Source organism: Diabrotica virgifera, chromosome 7 (assembly GCF_917563875.1).
Source record: "Diabrotica virgifera virgifera chromosome 7, PGI_DIABVI_V3a".
In the NCBI taxonomy this organism is placed as follows: domain Eukaryota; kingdom Metazoa; phylum Arthropoda; class Insecta; order Coleoptera; family Chrysomelidae; genus Diabrotica; species Diabrotica virgifera.
Window position 1 is genome coordinate 117,326,335 of NC_065449.1, and position 20,213 is coordinate 117,346,547.

Genomic DNA, 20,213 nt, shown 5'->3' on the forward strand with positions numbered 1-20,213 from the left:
CAGAATCATTTATTCATTTTGAGTTAGTAATATCTCCCCTCATAATTTAAAATAAAATATTTAAAAAAATCCCGGGAAATTTGTAAGAATTCCCGGGAATCGGGATTTTCATTTTTTACTGATTTCCCGGGAAATTTGTCCCGGGAATGCAGCTCTAGGTAAGTTAGACCAAATCCACTTATTTTCATCTCTAAAAATGGTGTTAAAATATATGACCAATAATTTTATGTCACCCTGTATATAATATTCATTACAGTGTTATTAATGAAACAATACTAATGGAACACTTCTGAATTTATCGAAAAATGAATTTATTTCTTGGACGAGTTTCTTTGGTATTTTTTATTATTTCTGGTTGCTACAAAAACACAAAAAACCGTAACAATTGTTTCACATTTTATTTCTTAACGATATATTTGCAACATATTAAAATATTTTATAAAAATATTCACCTTGCACGTTTATAAATAATAACACATACATTATTGACACTTTTTTACTTTTCAAAATTGTTATTCCAGTAAAAATTTAGTAACCAAACTGTTAAACTCTTCCGCATATCTCAAGTGGATATTGTGTTTACCGTTTGGGAACCTATGCAGCCTGAAACAAAAATCAAAGTGTAAATTAGCACAATTATCTTTTGCTGTGTATACAAGTAAAGAACATGTATGCAGTAATTGAATAAAGATATACATGCAATACAACACTTGCAGAGAACCACGCGCTAAAACGAAACACTCCAAGACAAAAAAAAAAACGTCTACGCGCTAAAACAAAAAAGGGAAATAATGGGGAAAAAAAAGTGAAATATATGCCAATAAAGGGAATTGATCTTGTTATGACCCAAGATAGAAACTTATGGAAAAACGTAATTAGTTAAGTCGATGTGAACGGCCATAGCTCAGTCGCAATATACTGGTTTCATAAGCCAGAGCGCACGGGTTCGAATCCAGACACCCACAATGACATTTTCATTTCTAAAAATGATAATGAATGAGCCGTTCACCGTGCTTCGGAGGGTACGTTAAGCCGTCGGTCCCCCTGGGCTAGTGTGAGCATCCACACTAGGTACTTCAAACAGGGTTAAAGATTCAATTGGCGCCGGAACCTGTCCGAAAGGATCTCATCGGCAAAAATGCCGTACGATATTATTATTATTATTATAGTTAAGTCGATCCCGCATACAGACGAGGCATTCAAGTACTAAAAAGCACTAAACCTACCCATTTTCCGCAGCAAGATGAGTCGCTATGTAACTTTTTGTATTCGATTCGGGAAAGTAGCAGGAAAGTTTGTGAACAAAATTCATGGTGGTAAAATGAAAAATGCATTTTGTGCATAAGGAAAATGCATTTCCAAAGTGCATAAAAAATGAAAAATTTGAAAAAACAAGTAAATCCTTTATAAAAGGTGTATTTATTAAAATTCCCTAAAAAGGGCTACATCAAAGAACTAGTTTTCAGTACTGACAAGATGCTGACATGCTAACCACCAAAATACAAAAATATTCGGGTAAAAACCCTTTAAACTTGATCCGTCATGGAAACATTGATTATAATTGTGAGATTGAACATTGACGCACAAAATATCACATGTAATCTGCTCAGGGTACCATTTGAGCCCAAACTGAGTTGTTCACATGTTGACTATATGGTTGCAATTAAAAATTTGCTACTCGGAAAATATCTATAGGAATTTTTTTTATTGTTCGTTTACTGTGCAATCAGTCAAAAAGAAACCATAAACACATTTGTTGACTTTAATATTGGCGCGAAGAGAAATAGTTCAATAAATATTTACTCTACATGAATATTACAATTACGATTACAATCAGCGTTTCCTAAGTTAAGAATGGTAAATCTAATGGTAATTTTTGCTTAAGGCGTCTAATTTGTTGACTAGTGTCATTGATTAATAACTACATAGATACCTCACTTTTATTTAAAACCGAATTCAGTGTTAAACTCCGCCAACTTACACCTCCTTGCCCCTCTAGTCTAAGTACTAACTGGCTGGAAGGTGGCGACATTTATTGAAATTTTTGCCAAGATTGAAAAATAAATTTGAGTCGCTTGGCTGGCGTAAATAGACAACGATATAAGGGTAGTATTCAGCATTTTAACAAATAATTTTAACGCGATTGTAATCTCTATTTTGGAATTCCGATTTTACTTCAGATAAAACGCTAAAAATTGATTAATAAAAATAGGGAAGAGGTTTCTTAAAAATTATTTAATTATTAATACACTACATAAAAACAACAAAATAGAAAATACATAATAAAATTAGCAGTGATAATTCACATGTAAATTATTTTTTGCAATTTGTAAAAGAATGATATTTTCAGAACTAATGCGAAATAAACTATTTGAAGTTGATATACAGAATTTCTTTCCAGATCTAACCCATTCACCCCAGGTAAAATATTGCAAAACCTCCGGATTTTAAAGAATCCATTGGATTGGAATGAAATTTGGTATACATACTTATATCTTGATAAAATGACAGGGAATTTCCAACATATAAATAGTTGAGGGCCATCTGCCTAGGAACAATATGTAAAAGCTGATAAACGGACAGGATTAGAAAGTTTAAAACATCACTAATTAGATCATATTTCAAAACAAAGTAAATAAGTATATTTGAATGTTAATTCTTTTCAAACTAAGATAGTAAAATTAAAATTTTAGGAAAAAAAGATATTTATTATTTCTTGTTCTCAAGAAGTACTTTCATTATTGACAATATCGAAACATTTTATTATTAAAAGTCCAGAACAATTAAAAACCACGTTCATGTTTATATGAAAGTACTTTAAAAATGAAGGTATATTACTCTTGAGAAGAATTAATATTTTTTAACCAACTTGGTATACGACTCATAATATTTGACATCTGATTCTTTCATTTTGAGTTTTAGGACGTGCAAATTTTTATCAATAATACATTTTTCCCTAAACTGAATAAAAAATTTTCCGTATGATTCCAAGGTTTTAAGACATACTGATATCGTTTTCCTGATGTTATAAAATACTTGTTAATATCTACTGTATATATAAACTAAAGCTAATAGTGTAGTTTAACATTCAGTTGAGTCCACGATTATTTACCCGTGCGTCATTAATACCTGACGAGATAAAACACATACATACTTTTGATCTAGCATCATTCTCTTCCACGCATGAAACTAAAGGCAAACCAGCTACCGCCTGTTATTAAGTAAAAACACATGTTTTTTTATGAACGCACTAGACTATTGCGCACAATAGAGAAAAAATTTTCTAGAGGATTTTGATTCAGAAAAGATGTTAAAAGATATGACACATTATATTATTTTTGAAGTTCCTCCCACAAACATAAAACTGACAAAATGGTCCACTGAAAGCCGTGTAGACAGTGAATATTATTTCTCTCTTTTTGATTTTCAAAAACTTTAATTTTTTTAAAATATTCTAAACCTGCTTTTAAGTTTTCAGTTGACTTGCTTAAAGTTGACATTGGCTTTCTGTTTGGATTACTATCACTACAATATTTGCTGTTAAGACCATCAAAAATATTATTTATAATTTTCAAAAATTCGGCAGTAAGAGAAGCCGTTTTGGTGTGTAACTGCCCTACAGACATTGCTGTTGATATTGTTGAGGCAATTGAGTTGGATAAAATTTGTGCTGCTAATTTTACACGCATTTTTTGAAAATTATTAGGGTTTATATGAACGTTTGTCATTTTCACCATGCATCGTGTTCTCACACTGGTTCTATCGATGTTGTATGTGTATTCAATATCTTGCCACGATATTTGTTTAGAATCGGCAAAAAACGTCAACTTTTTGTTAAGAAAATTATTTCTTAGACTTTTTAATAAGTGGGGCGTATCGAACACAGTGAAAATCCTCTGATTTCCTATTTATATTGCAGGCTGATCCTTACATGCGCCTAACAGCTTAAATAAAGCTCTATTATTAGATGCTTGATCACACAACACTTTTGGTATATACCCAATATTTTGTAATTTTGAAACAAACTTCAACTACAATGTTTTTTAAGTTGTCGCTATGTATTGGACCACCTGTAGCAAGCCGCGTAGCCTTATGTAGCAAGCTGCGCATCATGAAAACCAGACCTGTGTTGGCAAGTTTGTTTGTTCTGTTCTTCCTAAAGCACCTAAATCTTGAAACCCTTCTATAATGTCATCTAATTTATTGTACTCCAATTGTTTTTTCAAAGAAATTTCATCAAACATTAACACACAATTTTTTTCCCACTCATCCATTGTCTCTACTTTTTTCTTCAACTTGTCAATTAAGGAAATGTTTAAACCAGTTCTTAATTTTATGACACGCAACCAAGTTTGAATTGTTTTTAGTGAAGGTAAGATAAAGTTAAGAGATCTAATTAAAATTTTTTAACAACTAGGAGACTTATAATAAATGGCCAGAGCTAAATCCTCTTCATTGTGACTCCATTGTGAACGAGTTTTGTGTGAAAACTGCATATTAACAAAAGTGTGCACGTATATGCTTTTATGTTCTAACAGTACCTCTATCAAATTTGGTTGCCGATTTTCTGTTTTTTGTTGTTCTTCTACAACGCTGACTGTTCTTCTGACGGCACTTCTTCTTTAAAGCATTTACTTGATACTCCAATTTTTTTACCTTCTCCGTCAATTCAGTTTCAAGTTTTGTGGGCAAATTAATATCAAAACTGGAAATATCACTGAGACTACTACTTGATCTCTTAGGCGACGGAGTTGACCTAACCATACAATCGCCACTTGTAGATTTTTTACATTTCGTACAGCAATAAACGTATGTAGAGCATAATATTGGTGGGGTATCACCTAAAATAGGTAATCATTGAAATGTATGTGTAATAATTTTAATTAAAGCAAAACAAGCATCTCCGTTATTTCTGGAGTGATACTAACAACGCATTCATATTAAAAAAATCTCTTTTGATTTAATTGTATAAAAAATATATAAATCACTCAATATCAACTGATTTTATATAAAATATATTTTAATAGTATTATTCTCATTAACAAAGCGCATTAGGCAAACATAAAAATATTTCCAAAGTTGAGTACTCACCTAAATCAGTTGCTAACTGTGCAAATTTTAGAGGAACAGCATTTTTCCTTAATAACTTTGTTTGGCCACTTTGGTAAATATGTTCCACTACATAATGATGCTGGCAAATTACCCTCTGTTTCAGGTCACTGATATCCATCACTATAATATCAATATTTCCGCAGTTTTTTTGCCAAATTTTTGTGCGCTCTACTAGTCCGTTCTTTAACGGTAAAATATTGCAAAACCTCTAAATTTTAAAGAACCGCTTGGATTGACATGAAATTTGGCATACACATAGCTAAAAAGTCAAAGAAAAAAAGTGATATTGTGCCGATATGTGCTTTTGCCCTGGGGGTGGTTTTCACCCCCTCTTATGGGTGAAAAAATATTCGTCCAAAGAAAGTCAGGAAATGGATAATCTGGCTAATTTTAAGTAACTTTTGTTCTATAGAGTTTTTTCACTAAGTCAATACTTTTCGAGTTATTTGGCAGTGACTACGTTCATTTTTTCAACAAAATAACCACGCTTTTAGACGGTTTTTCGCAAATAACTCAAAAATATAGCCTGTAAAAAATTTAAAAAAAAATGGTGTATATATCACGTCTCTACACCTAGTAGAAGTAGAGTTATAGCTAATGAAAAATAGGTTCATATTCGTCAAATTCCAAATGGAATATTTTAACGTGGAATAACCAAAAATGAAGCATATTTCGAGGAAAACGCATTACAACTTATTTAAAGTGTTTAAAAATCTTCATTTTTGTTTTATAAAAAAAAAATCTAGCATCAAAATTACAAGTTACCCTCAAAATAAAGTTAGTCCCTTTTGGTTTTGGTAAAAAAATCGAGAAAATCACCCCCTAATTAGCATCTTAAATGAACTTAATCGTTACGACTTCACAAGTTTCTTGACTTGTGTATATATTTTTTATATGATCTGTAAGTTTCATCGGTTCAAAGTCCTTATTATTGAAAGGGTTGTAGTTAAAAGGGGTTGAACGAGTCACTGATCACGAATGTATGCAAATTTAGAAACACCAAATCTTAAACAATTTTTGTCTAACAGAAAAACAAAAAAATACATGATATTCAGAAAAGCAAATCTGACTATTTTTGTTTTTCGAGATTTTTGGTATCTCTAACAATTTTTAAGTTATTTTGAAAAAAAAACATATTTTTAAAAAGCATATTTTTCAAAATTTAAATTTCTAAAAATTTTACTTTACAGATCATATAAACACAACATAAGTAAAATAATTTTTGGAGCGGTGACGATTAATTTCATTTAAGTTGCTAATTAGGGGGTGGTCCTCTCGATTTTTTTTGCAAAAACACAAGGGACCAACTTTATTTTGAGCGTAACTTGCTTAAATTTAATGTTAGAAACTTCTTGTAAAATCAAAAATAAAGCTTTTTTAAACACTTTAAAAAAGTTAAAATTGGTTTTCCCCAAAAAGTGCTTAATTTTTTGGATATTTCTCCTCGAAATATTCTATTTGAAATTTGGTGAATATGAATCTATTTTTCATTAGCTATAACTCTGGTTCTACGAGATGCAGAGACCTAACGCGTACAACATTTTTTTTTTACTTTTTTTAGGCTATATTTTTGCTAAGAACGTTTTTTTCGACAAAATACTTATAGGTCTGGATCCCGCGTATGAAAAAAAAGTTGATTAATAGCCAGCTGAAAATTTGTTAATAGCTTAAGGGTGTCTAGTCGGACAAACTTTGATATATGGGAACACTGGAACAGGGGCAGTTTTAATTGTGGAACAGCTTAAAAATTTGGAACGGTCAGACCACGAAAACGGCACATTTATTTTGTCTGACAGAACAGACTTAAACTCTCCGAACAGAGATTAAACTCTCATGCAAAAATCAGACTGCTATTTATCACCTGTCATAATTCTCTAATGGAACTAATAGAATAATAAAGCGCTATAGAACAAAAGTTACTTAAAATTAGTCAGTTTACCCATTTTGGACTTATTTTGGACATATATTTTTTCACCCAAAAGAGGGGGTGAAAGTCACCCCCAGGGAAAAAGCACACATCGGCACAATATCACTTTTTCTATTTGACATGTAAGCTATACGTATGCTAAATTTCATGTCAATCCAAGCGGTTCTTTAAAATTTAGACCAAAAACCGTGAAAGAATACGTCTTTTAGGGGAAATTTAAAGAAAGATATATTATTATTAAAAAAAAAAAAATCAATGGGAAAATCCCAATAGTTGGCTGTATACCATAGTTTAAAAAACCAATACAGAAGTAAAAACTTCGAGATGTATTCTGGTATAAAATCGTTTATTTAAAACTATAAAATGTCATCGATTGCAGAACGTTTTCGTTCTAAACAGAACATCTTCAGTGCATCCTGCCGAGTATTTTGAAACTAGCACACTGTAAATAGTGTTAACATCATCATATATGGTTTACATAATGTAATATGTTAAAATGTTATGACTACAAGTCGATGTTAATGGATAAAGTGGAACACATGCTAAAAGGGTGCCATGGTTCCCTGCTCGAAGATGCTAGGTACGTGCCCATTGAATTGGCAAGTACCTAGCATCTTCGAGCAGGGAACCATGGCACCCTTTTAGCATGTGTTCCACTTTATCCATTAACATCGACTTGTAGTCATAACATTTTAACATATTACATTATGTAAACCATATATGATGATGTTAACACTATTTACAGTGTGCTAGTTTCAAAATACTCGGCAGGATGCACTGAAGATGTTCTGTTTAGAACGAAAACGTTCTGCAATCGATGACATTTTATAGTTTTAAATAAACGATTTTATACCAGAATACATCTCGAAGTTTTTACTTCTGTATTGGTTTTTTATATTATTATTTGTTCCATCGTTTCTTTCAAAACATCCCGCGTAAACACACTTATGCGTTACAGAGGCCATTTTATCTAAAATGTGAGTCCTTTTTTTCCGCTATAACTTGTCACAGATAATACACCTATAGGGTAAGTTCGGCCCTGACACTACTCCTACCTCCTCACAAGTCAGAGAGAGAATGAGAAATCTCGATACGGTTTTCGAGTAGCGCCATCTAGTTGTTGATACGTCTTTCGGTTACCAAGAGGTGAGCTATCTAGAGGAATATTTATAATCAATGCTAGTGTCCAATAAAGGACATCGCACACATCTTATGGAAAATATAATGTCACTCAAATTCAATAACATTTATACGAATAGATTCGTTTTAAATTAACGGTCGAATCTTATCATTGCGCCAACTCCATATTTTCAATAATAAGAGCAGAAATTGATATAAATAAATCTGAAATCAAATGGATACGTACATAAGTTAGAGAGAGAAAAAATATTTTATAATACCCAAATTGTCGGTACTCCATAAATCAGCGGATTAGTTTCACTAATCCGCTTAGGCCCAGCGGGATGTGATTTCGATAAACTTTAATTGCAATTTGCGCCGTAATTAATCATAATTAAGAGTTGGCGCAATGATAAGATTTGACCGTTAATTTAAAACGAATCTATTCGTATAAATTTTATTGAATTTGAGTGACATTATATTTTCCATAAGATGTGTGCGATGTCCTTTAACGCTATTCGGGTGGTTCTCTAGTCGTTGTAAATATTTATCACTGTGTGACACTGTCACTTCACTCACATTTGTCACTTCAAGGTTTTGTAGGATGTCTTTGTTGCTTACAAACCATGGCGCATTACTTGTAATAGCCAGGGAGGTAGTGTCAAATTTGACCGGAGCATTTTAGCATGGCTGGTTTCTTTTTATTTAGGTAGGTGTTCCAAAGCTTATTAACAAATGATGTGTCAGTTGGCCCAAAACCGGGGATTTTAGTCAAGAAAAGGTAAAATGTGAAACTTGATAGACAAACGCTACAGCTTAAATGTCAAATATTTATATACGTTACTCAGAACATTTAATAGCCTTGCTTACTTGGCTCCTACGTTTCACTCAGGAGATCGGGGTTCAAATCCTGGCGCGGAAAATTCTTTTTGTTGACATTTTATTTTGAAAAATATTTATTTTTATAATACCACGTTTTTATTATTTATACGAGACAATATAAAAAATCTGTATGTCTTTTATACAATTATGCATAGAACTTATGAAATAGCATATATACATTTGATCATAAATATTATGATTGACCTTAATAAGCAAAATTGTTGTACATGAAGTGTACAAGTGTTGAAGCTTCCTGAGTTAGTACGACCAATCCAAGTGAAAAAGGGGGTTGGCCTCCCCACCCCCTCCCGACATTTTTTATCTTTTTAGACAAACTGTTTTTTGCATAATTTTATGTGATGTAAAACCAAAAGATACATACAACCCTAATTTTTCACTTTTCTATCACCAACCCCCATTTTTTAATAGCAATCTAATTATTTCCCTGTTCTCTATAATATATAAAAATGAATTTTTGTCTGTATGTCCCTTATAGAATCGTAAACTATGCATTTAATCATATGATGACCTCAAGCAAAGTTTTTGTACTTACATGAACCCAGGAAGGAGTTAATACGACCAACCTAAGTAATCATTATTTACGCAGACACCACAAAAACAATATGTATTGTTTATTAGAAAAAAGTAGACGCAATATTTTTAGTATTTTTTGGCTTTCTGGTAATTTTTAGGTATTTAACTTTTAAACATTATTTAGTTCTAAGGCGGTACGAAGTTTACCTGGTCAGCTAGTTAATACTAAAAAATATTGTTGGACTAGTTTGGCAAAGACTAAAAAGTATAAATCATTAATTTATTAATTTTAGATTGTAAGAAAAAGCGTCCACATGGAACAAGTGGAAGAAGGTCTGAAAACACTTGAGATTACCAATTGAAGGAACAAAGCAAGGAACAGAACAGAATGGCGGAAAATCTTAGAACAAGCCAGGAGCCAAAAAGGGTTGTCGAGCTACTGATGATGATGATGAAGAAAAAATCGTCAGCTGCATTATGTAGGTACATGGCAAAAAATGTTAGCTGGCCAAGTGAACGTGACAGAAAAAAACCGGAAATCCCGTATCATTTTGGCAAAGCTAAAATTGTACAATTTACAATTTAATAATTTACAATTCAATAATTATTTTAATTTATGTCAGCTGGTATTTTAATGTGTCAAAACATGTTAGTTGGTCTTTCAAAGGGCAGAGTAGCGCTTAAACTCACGTAATAAGCACTAAGCAGTAACATTTATGATTTAGTTAATAGGTATCTTTTTTTTTTCATTTTTTGTGAGCCTGGGAGTTAGTGTCAAATTAGGTTGTATCTTTCGGTTCTACAACATATAAAATTAAGAAAAAACAGTTTGTCCAAAAAAATAACAAATAATATCTCCCTTTTCACTTAGCAATCATAATATTATGACCAAAAATGCATAGTTTGCGATTCTATAAAAGACATACAGATTTTTTTATATTGTCTCGTATAAATAATAAAAACGTGGTATTATAAAAATAATTATTTTTCAAAATAAAATGTCAATTTAAAAAACAAAAAGAATTTTCCGCGCCAGGATTTGAACCCCTATCTCCTGAGTGAAAGGTAGGTGCCAAGTAAGCAAGGCTATTAACTGTTCTGAGTAACGTATATAAATATTTGACATTTAAGTTGTAGCGTTTGTCCATCAAGTTTCACATTTTACCTTTTCTTGCCTAAATAAAATCCCCGGTTTTGGGCCAGCTGACACATCATTTGTTAATAAGCTTTGGAACACCTACCTAAATAAAAAGAAACCAGCCATGCTAAAATGCTCCGGTCAAATTTGACACTACCTCCCTGGCTATATCACCTTGTTTTGAACTCGGTCCATGATTGCTAGGTTGGATTTTGAAGCAGTGCCCCACAACTGTAGTCCGTACGTCCAAATTGGCTTGAGTATGGCATTGTACGCTTGTAGTTTATTTCTCAACGACTCAACGAATATTATTTTCTATATGTGGTATCAAGATGTTTTCTTTTTTTCCATTTATGAGTTTTCCAAGTGAGTCTCTTGTCCATGTGTAAGCACAAGTACTTTACAGTATCTACCGTTGAAGGAGCATTGTTAAGTAACATTTGAGGATAATCGCTATGTCATTTAGTGAATACTATGTGGCTTGATTTAGATTCATTATCTTCCACTTCTTAGTCCATTTCTGGACTTTATTTAAGTTTTCTTGTAGTTGTTCTGCTGCAACAACGGGATCTGAATGTACTGCTATTATTGTGGTATCATCTGCAAATGTGGCTGTATGTCTAGTAGACTAGTATGTCTTTATTGTCAGTAGACAAATCGGAGGTAAATAGTAGGTAAAGGATCGGCCCAAGAACGCCACCTTGACGAACGCCTGCCTTTATGAGATGTAGACCAGTTATTTCGTCTTCATATTTTATCTGGAAATATCTTTCTTTTAGGTATGAGTATAGTATGTCCTACATGTTCTGGTGTAGGTCCCTTTTTAGTTTATATAGTAGTCCCTGATGCCACACCTTGTCAAAAGCTTGACTCATGCGATGAATGCAGTTGAGCATTATTGCTTAATTTCAAAAGAGTCTTGGATTAATTCTACCAGTCGATGGATCTGTTCAATTGTTGAGTGTTTGGCTCTAAATCCAAATTGGTGTATCGGTAGAAGTTCTTATTCTGCAATAATTTTCATTAGTCTCTTAGCTAGTAATTTTTCCATACTTTTCGACATGGCAGGCAGTAGACTTATTGGTCGGTAAGAAGTTGTTTCGTGTTGAGGTTTACCAGGTTTAGGGATTAGCATTATTTGCGCCACCTTTCATTGCGCTGGAAAATATTTAAGTCTTATGACTGCGTTAGTAAAGTAGGTTAACCTAAGTATTTCTTTCCGCGGTAGTTCTTTCATAATTTTTCCAGTGATTAGGTCGTGTCCTGGAGCTTTTTTAGGGTTTAGCTCTGTTTTTATAATGCACCGTGCCTCATTTGGTGTAACACCTTGTATACAATATCTACAGGAATAGGTTCAATTTTGTTATTCGGGGGGTTTCGAGGTCGCTGAATGTTAAATCTCAAATATTCATAATTCATATCCGATATTAAACAGTATCAATTTATCACCCCGTATATCACATTAACGCAATTTCTTATTATATTTACACATGTGCGGGTTGCTAATTTGGGTAACTAATTGCAAATCGCAAACAATAATTTGGCCAATTGCATATTTATTTTGATGATCGAATATATTTCTTTGTTCTCAATATTTTGTAAATATACTCAGCTCGTGGGCTGACCCCAATACTAGTGCCGCTAAGACAGAGTATACATTAGAATCATGCACTCTAGTCAATTCAAACGGTCAAGATGTGGCATTAAATAGATTCATTCGAGTCAAGTCAAACAGTCAAGATGTGCCTTTAAATGCATCCCTTCGATTCACTTCAAACAATCAACATGTAGCATCATAGATGATTATCAATTTAACCGTCAAACCAGTCGGGCAGTAAAGCTACGTCAATCAGTAGAAATTTAAGGTCTCCCGGGTATAGTGTGTAGTTAGAGAAATAAAGTTTCAACTTTAATTTGGTGTTTCACTATCGGCGATCGAAGTTGGAGCTGAGCCGATCCTTTACACTGAATATAAATATGATAACGACGATGGTTCTCGAGCTACGTGATGCCCAGGGTGGACCTCGTCATCTGGAGTTTCATGTCAATTTCATGCTAAATCAGTCGACTGTCATTACTCGGAGGATTTTCGAGGTTGCTGAACACGAATATGATAACGACGATGGTCCTCGAGCTACCTGGTGCCCAGGGTGGACCTCGTCTACTGGAGTTTTATGTTAATTTGCAATAGAAATATCAGAAAATGCTAACAAAAAAGTAGTCATTGAGTCAGAAGATACCGATGTTCTAGTACTAGTCACTGCTCTCACTTCAGTTAATTCTGAAATTTTCTTTCGAAATTGGCTGAACCAAACAAAGCCGACGAAATACATACAGGGTGTTAGTAAATAAGTATGAAATATTTTAAGGGCTAATTCTACATGAAAAATTAATGCCGGTTTGCTCTATAAACATATGTCCGCAAATGCTTAGTTTCCTAGATACGGGGTGTTGAAATTTTAATTTCAAACTGCCAATTTATTTCTTGCTCTAAAACCAGTGGAGCTATGAAAATTAAATTTGGTGAGTTTTAGGAGGTACTTATTATGCATTTTTTGACATACAACTAAAAATTTTATATTCATCATTGGCGCGCCTACGGGTAATGGTCTAAATTTATTTAAAGAAAAAAATAGTACGCCACTGAGATATTTCGAATTAAAAATTATTTTTAAATTCCACGTCTAATTTTTGATAAAAAACCTTTCTTGCCTTTTTTTTCATATGATGCACCGTTTTTATGCAGAAAAATAACATCTTAGCGCGTATTTATCATTTCTTAATACGTCATCAAGAACTATCCAATATAATAATACTAAACTAGAACAATAACAGAAAATATTACTAATAATATTTCAACTAGGTGCAAAGCTGCAAAAAATGTTTAAAATTACCTCCTTTAGAGGTTATAGAAGAATTTTATATTCATCATTGGCGCGCGTACGGGTAATTGTCTGAATTTTTTTAAGAGCCACTGAGATATGTCAAATTAAAAATCATTTTTGAATTGCTGGTTTAATTTACGCATATGCGGCGCCGTTTTTATGTAAAAAAATAAAACATCTTAACGTTTACAAAGTATTTGAACTAAGTTTCTATGCATATGAAAACTACCTCAAATACTTTGTAAGCGTTAAGATGTTTTATTTTTTTGTATAAAAACGGCGCCTCGTATGAAAAAAGGTAAGAAAGATTTTTTGTCGTAAATTGAACGAAGAATTCAAAAATGATTTTTAGTTTGACATATCCCAGTGGCGTACTATTTTTTTTTCAAAAAATTCAGACCATTACCCGTACGCGCGCCAATGATGAATGTAAAATTCTTCTATTACCTGTAAAGGAGATCATTTTAAACATTCTTTGCAGCTTTGCACCTAGCTGAAATCTTATTAGTAATATTTTCTGTTATTGTTCTAGTTTAGTATTATTATATTATGTATAGGATAGTTCCTGATGATGTATTAATAAATGAAAAATACGCGCCAAGATGTTTTATTTTTCTGCATAACAACGGTGCATCATATGAAAAAAGGCAAGAAAGGTTTCTTATCAAAAATTAAACGTGGAATTTAAAAATTATTTTTAATTTGAAATATCTTAGTGGCGTACTATTTTTTCTTTAAAAAAATTCAGACTATTACCCGTATGCGCGCCAATGATGAATACAAAATTCTTAATTGTATGTCAAAAAATGCGCAATAACTACCTCCTAAAACTCACCAAATTTTATTATTTTCATAGCTCAACTGGTCTTAGAGCAATAAATAAATTGGCAGTTTGAAATAAAAATTTCAACACCCCGTATCTGGCAAACGAAGCATTTGCGGACATATTATGTTTATAGAGCAAACCGGCAATATTTTTTTAATGAAGAATTAGCTCTTAAAATTTTTCATACTTATTTACTAACACCCTGTATATTCTTTGGAAAGTTTGAATCACATCCCATCTGTTTTGGAGCATATTTTATTTTTACATGTCTTTACAGGTTGCGATAGAGTTTCTGCTTCTTTCAAGGGAAAACTAAATTTTTTAAACGATAGATAGCATTCACACAGCGTCCAAAAATAGTGTATTTACAAGTTCAGATTTTAGACTTGTTTGTACCAAGAAGCAGTTTTGAATGTAACAGATTGGAGATGGATGACATCTTCTGATGGTTCTTCTCATCCAGTGAAGATGACACATCCTCCTGGTTCAACAAGCGTTATGAGTTTAATTTTTTGCAGTTGTAAAAAATAATGCGACAGCTCATGTGGATGTAGAAAGAATGGCTTGGTTTGCAATTTAGCATGTAAAAATTGTACCGGGTTCAATTGCATGAATATGGAGAACTATCAAGAAAATCAATTATTTGATACAGAAGCAGAAGAGGAAGAAATAAATTTGAATGATACTTAATAAAAACATTTGTTGCATTTATAATCAAGAAATTATATTTTAAATCTTATATGACACCACACTTTTATAAAAATCTTAAGCGACATCGAAAATCTCCGAGTAAAAAAATTGAACTCATTCCTGTCGATATTTTCCGAGTTACAAATGTTTTATTTTCTATGCTGTTTGGAAATGCATTTTCCCTATTAGGGGAGTCAATAGAGAACGAAAACATGCATTGTTTCAGAAAAATTCAAACAAGCTTATATTTTCCTAAAACTTTTTTTGTTGGTTTATATACATGCTAAGGTAAAACTTTCTACTCTCAGATTTAGCAGCTAATTGTTTATTAATTGTTCAATAACAATTGCTTTGTATAAATATGTTTAGAAATATCGTTGAATTCATCATTTTATTTTGATGAAATATGTTCCTATTTCGATTTTGATTATGCCGAGTCCGCATATTATGGCATTACAATTTGAAAATTCAAAAATTTTTAGCTCTTATACAGTATGTCTGCGTAACTAGGAACCATATGGGAAACTTTTTTATTATCAATTTTACGAAAACAAATTATTCTTCATAAAATGCTCTGCATAGCCTAAAATCTAAAACTCAACCATGAGATATCAAATTTAATCAATTTTATATGAGGTATGTCAAAAATATGAATTTCGTTAAAGACTAAAGTACCTTTATTATTTCGGAATATCAAAAATTGTTATTATGAAAAGTTGTTTGAAATCAAAAACTATGTTTTAATATGCAATTACATCCTTCTAATAAAAAAAAATTACAATTTTTTCTCAAATTACGGATACCCAACATCATAAAAAATAGCTTCAGAACAATATTTTATTACAATTATGATAACTATTTTATCATCAATTTTATGAAAAAAAGTTATTCTTCATAAAATGCTCTACCCGGTCTAAAATATAAGATGCAACCATCAGATACCACACTATTTCAATTTTATACGAGGTATGTCAAAAAATATGAATTTCGCTTAACAGTTAAGTACCTTTATAGTTCACGATATTTAAATTAGAATGATGTAATTGAATATTGAAACATAGTTTTTAATTCCAAACAACTTTTCTCAGTCGTACTTCAACAGCGTAGGTGAGAACATCGTTAAAGTACAGAACAATTATTAATAGTGTAGTAGTAATATTAATTATTATTTAATAAATATAGTTAGAAGTATAAGGATATTGTGAGTTCCTAGTGCAATTATATGGAGGTGGATAGTGAGGGGAAACCCCCTCCTCAACCAGATCCTGGAGAAAATATAGGTCCTGCAAATCAGATAAGTGGTTCAAATAATTTAAATTTAGTTATAGATTCTCCTTTAATAAATAAACATGCAAATGAGCAAAACAATACAAATCAGTTTGTATCGAAAGAAAAGTTTGTTGATTCTAGTTTAAATCCAACATCGAGTTTATCGGTTTCTAATGATAACGATAAAAAAGGTAAAACAACATTCTTTTATCAGTCTACGGATACGGCTCCTTTTCAAATTTATATTGAAAACAATACGGATAATTATACAGGGCAGTTAAATGCAATAAAAATTGGAGAAATAATATTAACATCATATCCGCAATTAGATAATAAAATAAAACAAATACAGTCTATAGGGAAAAATCGTATTCGGGTATTGTTGAAGGATTATTTAAGTGCTAATATATTAATAAAATCACACATTTTAAAAAATAAAAATTTGTCTGCATACATTCCTAAATTTTTAATATTTCGTTTGGGAATTATTAGACACATTGATAAAGATTTACCAGTTGATTATTTGAAAAAAAAATTAGGGCCTATGATTTTCATCGTAAATTTGAAGTTGAATTTGTTAAAAGAATGAATCGAAAAATAAAAAATTCAAATAACGAAATAGAATTAATACCCACAAGTACCATTTTGGTTTTTTCAAAAGTCAAACTCTACCTAAGTATGTAGAAATAAACAAGGTGCTTTACGAAGTAGAAGTTTATAAACAAAGGGTTGTAATGTTTAATAATTGTTATCGTTACGGACATATTGGGAAACAATGTCGCTCTAAAATAAGATGCTTGAAATGCTCTCAGAATCATGACACAGTAACCTGCTCATCAGAAGAAGTTACAGTAAAATGTTTTTCTTGCAATGGAAACCATTTTACAAACGATTTTAGTAGATGCCCAGAATATAACAGACAAGAAAAAATTAAGCAAATTATGTCACAGTCAAATTGTTCCTTTAAGGATGCCAATAGTAGTGTTCCTAAATAAAGTCACGCTGATATAGTATCTAAGCATTTAACTACAACCACAATTGATAATAAAATAGTTAATTCAAATCTAGAACAAAATTCATTATTAGATGCAGTTAATGTTCATCTACCGTCTACATCGTCCAAGTCATTTTCACCAATATCGTACCAGTCCAATACGCGACCCATTTCTCAACAATCAAATCCACATTCATATTCTCAAGCACAATTAAACAGCTTTCCAAAAAAAAAGTAAAAGATCGTATCCTTTATCTCCCGATCCTACATTGTCAGAGCACCAGTCCATTGTTAGTTCAGTTAACCTTCCGTTTAAAAAAGGAGAACAATATCTTTCCAATATCGAAAAAGAAAATAATTCAGAAATCGAAGGTAATGAAATTTCAAACTTAATTTTTCAGATAGTTTTATCAACCATAAATATAATAAAGAGCAAAAATAAATTCGATATACAAGAAAACGAAATTACAAATATTATTAAAGCTAGTTTAAATAACCTTTTTGAACATGAATCAGATAACTCTTTGTCAATGGAATCTTAAATCGGCAAATTCAAATAAAGAAAACTTACAATAACGTGTGATCCAAAATTATTGTCACCATAGGTGGTCTGAACGACAGAGATAGCTATACAGTGCATGTCCATTCTTAATTCAGATATACTTTCCAGTTTACGTAAACTTTGCGGTGTACGTCAACTTAACAAGAAAAGTTAGGTTATGTAGAGATCTTGTTTGATTTTATTTATTATTACTACTTATAATTTTGTTAATTCTTTTTATATTTGATTAAAGTTCTGGTTTTGACTGATTTTTATGTTTTATAATGTTAATCAAAATTAATTGATAAACCAATGATATAAATTCAGATTAAAACACGACATACGTAATTTTTTGCGCGGCTAGCTTCGATCCCAATAATTGTGGATCGCTCGTTATTTGTTAAACGAGAAAAACATTGATATAGCTTGCTTGTCAGAAACTAGATTTACATCCAATAAATATTTTAATCTTCCAGGCTACAATATTGTGAGGGATGACCGTTTAGACCGCAGTGGTGGTGGAACGGCCATCCTTATTAAGTCGAAACTTTTGTATACGGAACTACCGATCTCTGTTCCCCTACCTAATTGTAATCAAACATCCATTATTGTAAAATGTAATGATAAAAATATATTACTATTGTATCGCTATACATTCCACCAAGAACTAAAATTTCTTTGCATATTTGGGATAAATTCTTCAGTTCTTTTAAGCCACCTGTAATCTTTACAGGAGATTTTAATTCGCATAATATTGCTTGGGGTGGGCCAAACACAGACTGCTACGGCATAACACTTATGAAAGCCCTAGATCGAAATAATCTTGTATATCTAAACGATGGAACAGCTACATTTATAGGAAATTATTTACAAACTCAGTCAGCTATCGATTTGACAATTTGTTCTCCTTGTATAAAACATTTACTACATTGGCAAACATTAAAGGATCTTTACGGGTCTGATCATATTCCATGCATTACACAAATATATATGTCTTCAAAAATTAATAAATCATTATCTTGTAGAAAATGGAATATTAAAAAGGCTAACTGGGATCTATATTATATGGAGTCCCATGAACAGTTTAGTAAAACAGAAGTTGGTGATTACAATTCTTTTATACAAATTGTAGAAACCACAACAAACCTTTCTATACCTAAATTTAAATCTAATCAATGTTCAAATAAAAATAAACAATGGTGGAATGAAAAATGCCAGTATTTAGTACAGAAACGAAAAAATAGTTTTCATAAATATATGAATAATCCCACATTAGATAATTTGTTAGAATATAAAAGAACTGATGCTATAGCAAAAAAAACTTTTAAGCAAACTAAAAAAGATAGCTGGATAAATTATTGTAAATCTCTCAATAGATCAGTACCTCTTGAATTGGGATACACAGCATCTCAGTAAACATCATATTAAAAATAAACCTTTTAATAATTAAATGCCCGTGGTAATGTTTGTTTTTAATAAATACGATTAACCTAGTTTTTGCATCGATGCATGCTAGTATTTGATACAAGGTCGAGTTGCAATAATATTCAGTGGGTGTTTATTAACAGTCAGCACTTTTGAATCACGTTCACCTTGGCTTACCAAAACAGTAAATAAACAATAATCGACTTTAATTATATTTTTACGAGAACAGATAAATCAATTAGCAGTTGAGATTCCAGGGGGTAACATCGATTTCAAGTAAATACTATACCACCAGTTACTTTCTGTGATATATTTAACGTGTAAATAAATGTATTAACAACGAACGATATTTACTACATCAACCCTCATAGTCGGAGTAACCACCCCTAAGTATCCAGGGTGGCTCAGAAGACAGGAGCCACCATATGGCGATCCAAGACCAGGGAAGAACTCAGGACTGGTAAACGGAACAAGGATGGGAGGAAAGTCGTCCAAGGATGAACTCCAGGAGAATGGAGTAGTGAACAGCAACTTTATCGTCAAGAATAAGGACGTCAAACCCGATACGGAGCTGAAGGTGCTGCTTTACATAATTACGGCTGTTCTGATTCTTAGATTGGCGTGGTCATTATGGAAGGCCCACAGAAGGAACCTCAAAAGGAACATTCATCGTGGACTGGCGAGATCAACAGCGAACATTGACGTGTAAAAGTGGTGAGTCCATATTATCTATTTTTATGGTATTTCCTGATTCGTATAAAGTATAAAGTAATATTAACGTAATTATAATTTAAGACGCACATTACCTTTTAAGTTTTACCTATTTTTACTTAATTATTCTATTTTAATTTCCTTATGATACCAATATTTA

General features: G+C 31.9%; 1 protein-coding gene across 3 annotated transcripts in view; it reads right to left on the bottom strand.

Moving 5' to 3' along the window:
• Positions 1-383: 383 nt before the first annotated feature.
• Positions 384-20,213, bottom strand: part of LOC114326777 (valacyclovir hydrolase) — a 129,036-nt gene continuing 109,206 nt past the window's right edge. For all 3 annotated transcript variants that reach the window (XM_028275209.2, XM_028275208.2, XM_050655961.1), the window contains one exon: positions 384-603. In XM_028275209.2, the coding sequence (XP_028131010.1) occupies positions 513-603 (91 nt within the window). In that variant the 3' untranslated portion in view covers positions 384-512. The remainder of the gene's footprint in view (positions 604-20,213) is intronic.